Below are 6,802 nucleotides of genomic sequence, written 5' to 3' on the forward strand. Positions count from 1 at the left end.
AAAATGACAAATAAAAAGAATTGATCTGTATAGGTGTATTAACTACAGCTTCATGTAACAGAGGAGGAATCTGATGTGATAGCTCTGTCCATGGAATGGAATTAGTTTTACGTGAAAGTCACAAACATGACCATATTAAGCTGCTCTTCCAGAGTTAAAATCGGGTTTTCTCTGAAGCTAGTAACCCAAGTACCTAAAGGAGCAATTCCTTGAATATCAGCCATCTCTGGCCCTACATTCTTCTTGGAGTCAACTGTGGGTTCTCCCCAGTTAGCGTTGTCCCAACAAGGCCTTTTCAGTGGTTGTTTCCTATCCATGGGTGATGACAGTCAGGTGTGCATGCAGGAGCCAGGCCCTGTGACCAATAGGACTTTGCAGGACTGGGGCCTTCCTAAGTTTGTTCTGAAGAGGCAAGGCGCAGCCTCACAGGTGAGGCCAATTGGTAACTCACAGCACCTGGTGGTAAAAGCTGGGAAGGGATATAAGGTCAGCATTTCCCTTTGGCTCTTTGCCACAGCAACACGCTTCCTGCCTTGCCGTGTTTGGCTTCTTGATCCTTGAACCTTGGCTTCTTGACTCCCTGCTTCTTGATCCATGGAGCCCTGACTTTGTGACTCCTTGCTTCCTGACCCTCGGACCCTTGGCTTCTTGACTCCCAGCTCTCTGGCCCTCGGACTCTTGGCTTCCTGACTCCTGATTCCTGCTCCCACCCCGCCATCTTGTCCCCGGTCCCGACGTCCTCAGCTGGGACTTCGATCGCCCGTGAACCAGACTGTGACACAGACACTGGTTTAGAATTGAGACAGCTGCTTTGGATTTAGGTGGGAAAGAGAAATAGTGCTGGATGTCATCAGCATCCAAACCCAGAAACTCTGGACAACCTCTCCCAGTGGTTTCATGTAAATGTTCATTAGCACGGGAGACAGAACAGAACCCCGAGGGACCCTGCAGGCCAATTGCCCAAGTGTCAAACAGGGGTCGTTCCCCACCTCCAGCACCACTTTCTGGGTTCATCCTTCCAGGAAGGATCAGACCCACTCTGTAAAACAGTGCCTCCAAGTCCTGTCTTAGCAAGGTGGCCTAGAAGGATACTATGGTTGATTGCATCAAAAGCCACAGAGAAGTCCAGCAGCACCAACAAGGACACACAATCCAAATCCTGGTGTAAGTCATCCACCAAGGCAAACCAAAGCCATCTTTGTTCCACAACCAGGCCTGAAGGCAGCTTGAAATGGATCTAGGTCAGGCATAGGCAAATTCAGCCCTCCAGATGTTTTGAGACTACAATTCCCATCATCCCTGACCATTGGTCCTGTTAGCTAGGGATGATGGGAGTTGTAGTCCCCAAACATCTGTAGGGCCGAGTTTGCCTATGCCTGATCTAGATAATACATCTCCTCCAGAAACCCCTGGAGCTGAGATGCCTGTTTAAAGGTGCATAATGCACTTGTTCAGCAAAAACATGTTGTCTCAAAAAGTAGAAGCTGTAAAACAATTTCCAAGCATGGAAAATAAGCTCATGTAAGAGCTGCCCAGTTTGAAGAGGCCTGAAATGCAAACCAACTGCTTAGACACCCACCCACAGGCTGGTCATGCTAGCCAGAAACACAATGGAATGTGTGTCTCAGAGCTGCAGGCTGCCCACACAATGTCCAGATCCAGATCTGAACTAGGCTGGGCTGTTACATAAATTCCCTATGGCAAGAAGCAGCAGCATGAAGAAGCAAGTTTGCTTCTGTCCTTCTCAATTGCCGTGTCTGCCCTGCAGTTTTGTTTGCTGGTGAGGAAATGCACCCGGTTACATTCCCCCACATGTTTAGGCGAATGGCTTTCAGTAGCTGCCAGAATCCGACTGCTCACCACATCTAGAAAAGGATTTTTCTCATGTTTAAAGCAGCAGAGATTCTGGGGTTTCCCTCCCCCCCCTTTCTCTTTCCAGATGTGGCTTGGCTCACTTGCACGAGCCACCTCAAGCTGTTTGCCTTGTAAACTAGGTTCCAGGGCCATGAAGTAGTAGCTGTGCTAAGACTGTGCTGAAAGGCTCTCAAAGAAATGAACAAGGTGAATGGGTGCACAGGTACAATGATGAAAAAATAGTGCGAAACAAAACAAATACTCTGGTTATAATGAAAGAGACAAAAATTTGAGGAAAGGATGTCAAATGTTTTGACCTAGATAAGGGGTCAGCAAACTTTTTCAGCAGGGGGCCAGTCCACTGTCCCTCGGACCTTGTGGGGGCCGGACTATATTTTGGAAAAGAAAAAAAATGAATGAATTCCTATGCCCTACAATTAACCCAGAGATGCATTTTAAATAAAAGGGCACATTCTACTCACGTAAAAACAGGCTGATTCCCGGACTGTCTGCGGGCCGGATTTAGAAGGCAATTGGGCTGGATCCGGCCCCCAGGCCTTAGTTTGCGTACCCATGGACTAGATGAATCACAGAACAATTTTGCCTACAGGCATAGCTTTTGCCCTTAAAAACCAGAAGCAGAGTGCCAAACAAAATAAGTTTATTCCCTGCCTTTCTTCCGGTATGGGGCTCAGTGTGACATACGCAACAGTCTTCCAAACACTCTCCCATCGTGGTACTGACCACACACATGCATTTTTAGTTTTGGTGCTTCCTTTGCTTTCGGGCTACATTCCAGTACTAGTGGTGCCTACATTTGGCTGGATTGTGAATACTTGTTTGCATTCAGAAGTGATGCACTTCCTATTGATTCCTCCACTGCAGAAAGTTGGGCTAGATGACCCTCTGTGTCCCTTCCAGCTCCACAATTCTATGATTCCAAGTTGATGTCAAACTGACTGCTGTCCTTTGCTGCCACCTTGTGGCACTACTGGTTTTCAAGGCTCTTGAGTATCATAATTTGTTTCCTGGCTTCACTTGAGTTTAAGGTTTACAAAGTGAGAATTAATTTTGTGGCTTCTCTTTACAGAGGTTTTAATTCTCAAAGCTTATTCAATCTGTACAACATGTTTTACAGCAGAACCAACTCTCCCCCTATCCAATTCCTGACATGAGTCATCCACTGGCAACCAAACCTTGAGCACCAGTTTTGGTCCCTAGGCCTGAGGTTTGCTAGCCCTGATTTGAGGGAGTAGCGTCTTTAGCAGGACCTGTCTGTAAGGGAGCTCCCTGAAAGACATTGTGTGCCTCCATCTCTCTCAGCTTCTCCAGGGTTAGCTGCCTTGGCCTTAATGGAACCAACTCATTGCAGCAAGCCCACACTTTTGCTGCAATACTGCAAAACCTCAGGGGAATCCCACCCACTCATTGACTTTCCACTTTTCTATCCTTGCATTGTCAAAGATAATGTATTGGGTTTATGTGGCGTGGGAAATAGGCTTTTGTCTGCAACTTCAATAACTATCTTTTAAAGATGGTTGTATTTTCACTCCCCTAAGCTCTGTTCCTTATTGTCAAAACCTTTTTTACCTTGTGAACATAGTGGGGCAATCTGCTCACAGAGGAACAACTTTCTAAATATATCCAGGTAGCTAGCTACTCTACAGAGCCTGTGACCCAGGTCGTTGAGTTATGCTACTCAAGTTTAGCTTCTTAAAAAAGGCATGTCACACACACACACTGCTACAGTCCTAGGACTATTCAGGCAGTAGAGATGATTCAGCTGCCACAACTACACCAGGAATCTGGCACAGGCCACCACCACATCATGGAACATTGTCTTGCTGGCTAACAGTAACTTCTAGGAAGAATCAGCTGCCAGGCTAGAATTCTAAACTCTCACTTGGAAGTCAATACCCCATTAAATCGGTATCACTTGCACTAAAATAGCCATCATCAACACCTCTTTTTTACTTAGGCTTTTGGATAATGTGAAGCTATTGTGGCCTGTTGCTGGTTGTTTCATCTGCTGCATTCTGTTTGAAATGTTTTTTTAAAGTTTATATTTAAAATTGCCTTACGGTAATTGATTTTACAATAGGGTGTTGACCTGCTTTGCATCATGTTGTTGTTGTTGTTGTATTATGATGGACAGGCTTATAAATTATAAATAAATGCAATAAATAAAACCACAATTTATTCAGATGCTGAGATCTTCCTTCTGGTTTCTTTCAGGCTTGAATCGCCAACTCGGTCTCTCACCATGGATGCTCCACGAGGGATTCATATTAAAGCCGAAAGTGGGACTATTACGGCTCTTTCTCATCTGGATATCAAGTTACAGAGCAGCGATAGCATGGTGAGATTTTAATTATTTCTTAATCTACCATCAACAAACGATCCATTTACAATTGGTATTCAGAACAACAGCATTGACATTTCAGACACTGGGCTGTCTTCCTACCAGTTTCCTGCTGGTTTTAGTTTCAGCAAAATATGAGAACTATGCTGGCCCTAAGTAGTTGGTGATTTTCACGAAGAGCCAACTAATCCCTTGCAGTGCCTGTTACTCCATTTTATCTAAATGTATAGTCACGCTATCTTGATGGTGAAATTACCAATCAACATATTCAGAACTCAGAACTATCTAATATTCCATTCAGCTGTTATCAAGTTCCCATTCTAAAATACGAACATTTTCATTTGCTTCATTTCCCGGCAATTATAGAGCATTTTGCACTCAGTTATCTTGCCCTCCATGAAGGAGCTTGGTGCTGTGGGAATAAAGTCTACTGACACAAAGCCCTATTGAAATTTGTCTTTTGCATTGAGGTCTCAGCCATGTTTCACGTCTGGGCTATGTTTGTTAAGGTGTCAGCAACCACAAAAAAATTAAGAGTTTCCCCAACTTGGGGAATCGTCAAAGGTTTTGTTTAAATTTGCAATGTGGCTACAGTAGAAATTAGTTTTAAAAGGGAACCTCTGATGTACATTTAATCACCACAATTGAGTCAACGTTTAATTTATTGGGCCCAGCACATGCCAACAGTTCTATGTAGGGCTGGCTCCAGTGGGTTCTCAGGTCTACAAAACTTGCACCGTAATAAATTAACCTTTAAGATGCCACCACACTTTTTGTTCCGAAGTTACTGCTACACAAACAAATCCATTCGTGTCTGTCTTTCTTCCATGCAGCTTATGCTTAATGCTGGACTGCGGCTGCCCAAATTGCCTCAAGGAACAAGCGGAGATTCTGAGATATCCTTTGGGCTCTATGAAGTCTGTGTTTGCACAGATGGAAAGTTGTACTTGGCAGTGGCTGATGTCGTTTCCACTTGCCTGTATTATAGTCAGGCTTGCGAGATGAGCAGCTAACACCCCACGCTGCGTGCTTCCAGCCTGCTGCTATTTTCATGTGGGATTCGGTCACATACAGGCAAGCTCAGGTTTTGCAGTTGAAGTTGGTGCCCTTCCACACGTACCCATTTCCCCAAAACTATCAGACTTCTTGTGACATGGGAAAATGCATTGGAAAATGTGAGATAACGCTTGCCGTATCTTCGTATAATATCCCCGCAAACAAATCAGAATGAATGTCAATAAACAGCTTGTCTGAACTACTTTCTTTGGCTGTTTTTAGTCAGGTTTTGTAGTAGCGTCTAGAGTCACTGATGCTACTACACAGCACAGAAATGCAACATTTACATTTAAAATCGAAATGCATCAAATTGAATTGTATTCAGCATAGAACTAAGGAGAACATTCCTCCAACCTTCCAGAGCAGATGTGGGGCAGTGCAGGTCACACAGGAGAGAGGGACAAAGTCCCATTGGAATAGCGTTAATTCAATGCAAATGTTTAGCTGAACACCACCCAAAATATATGGAAGCCGGTCTACCAAAAGTGCAGGGGGGCAGGGGGGGGAGCTCTACAGCAGAAATGGAGAACCCCAGGCCCAGGAAACAAATACAGTGCCCCAGGCCTTTTGCTGGCCCCACTCCATGTTCTTGAGATCTTTTGCCTGGCTGAAATGTGTCCTTGAACTGTGATCACGCCTTTTGCTTGTCTGTCTGATACAAAGGCCTGGATGGAGAGGAGTGGGTGGGTGGATGCAGAGACCACTGTCACATGCATAGTGGAATGTACTGTAGCTTACTATGCAAAGGATGAGAGTCAGGCCCATTGCTCTGCCCCGTTTTGCCTCTGACCCCATCCACCACTGGCATGCAACCCCTGGAAGACTGCCCACAAAGCAATACGGCTCTCAGATTGAAAAAGGTTCTCTAACCCTGTTGTAAATGCAGAAAGGGAAAGGTAGATGAACTGGGCAATTCTTCCATGCACAATTCCCCTTCTCTGTTACTCCATATGGTATGGCCATCTGAGGTCCCCTGCTCTGGCTTGCTTCATGGACCACAAAGGAAGAGAAGGTTAGCCCTGAGTACTCTTTCTATCCGTTAGTCCCCAGAAATAACTTCTACTCATCCTCGTGAGGCAGTGCTCTCCGCAGCATATAAAATGAAACACAGTAGCAAATACAGGTTAAAATTGATTTATCACAATACACATGGAATAGGCTTCTTTCACAATTCAGATTTGTCATCGACCCTGGATTTGTGAACTTTAGAGGTTAATAAATATGCATTTTTAATGTTGCTGGGTTTTTTATATTAAAAAAACACAAAGTAAATTTACTATGAACGTCCTATGATGAAATTATTTGGTGTTTTTTTTAAAAAGACGTGGGCAGAAAAATATGAATATACTGGAATAGTTAGTTTGAGATCATGATGGTATTAGAATGAAATAGCCTCTGCATGAAAAAGTAAATCTGCAATGGTTCGCCAAAAGCAATTGGGGTAGTAAATCAATGAATACACATTTTATCATCACAAAAAGAGCAGCAGGGATGGGAAAGAGGGCCTGGTTGATTCACCAAAGTGAGTTC

At 44.3% G+C, this 6,802-nt stretch overlaps 1 protein-coding gene and 1 long non-coding RNA gene across 5 annotated transcripts in view; both read left to right on the forward strand.

The window, feature by feature from the left end:
• SGCG (sarcoglycan gamma) overlaps window positions 1-5,474 on the forward strand; it is a 29,926-nt gene extending 24,452 nt beyond the window's left edge. For all 4 annotated transcript variants that reach the window (XM_081004189.1, XM_081004187.1, XM_081004188.1 and 1 more), the window contains 2 exons: window positions 4,090-4,213; window positions 5,050-5,474. In XM_081004189.1, the coding sequence (XP_080860315.1) occupies window positions 4,090-4,213; window positions 5,050-5,229 (304 nt within the window). In that variant the 3' untranslated portion in view covers window positions 5,230-5,474. The remainder of the gene's footprint in view (window positions 1-4,089; window positions 4,214-5,049) is intronic.
• The window catches only part of LOC308476583, a 141,388-nt gene that overhangs the window by 85,197 nt on the left and 49,389 nt on the right, over window positions 1-6,802 (forward strand). The window lies entirely within an intron of this gene.

This window comes from Podarcis pityusensis (assembly GCF_964106645.2).
Source record: "Podarcis pityusensis genome assembly, chromosome: 4".
In the NCBI taxonomy this organism is placed as follows: domain Eukaryota; kingdom Metazoa; phylum Chordata; class Lepidosauria; order Squamata; family Lacertidae; genus Podarcis; species Podarcis pityusensis.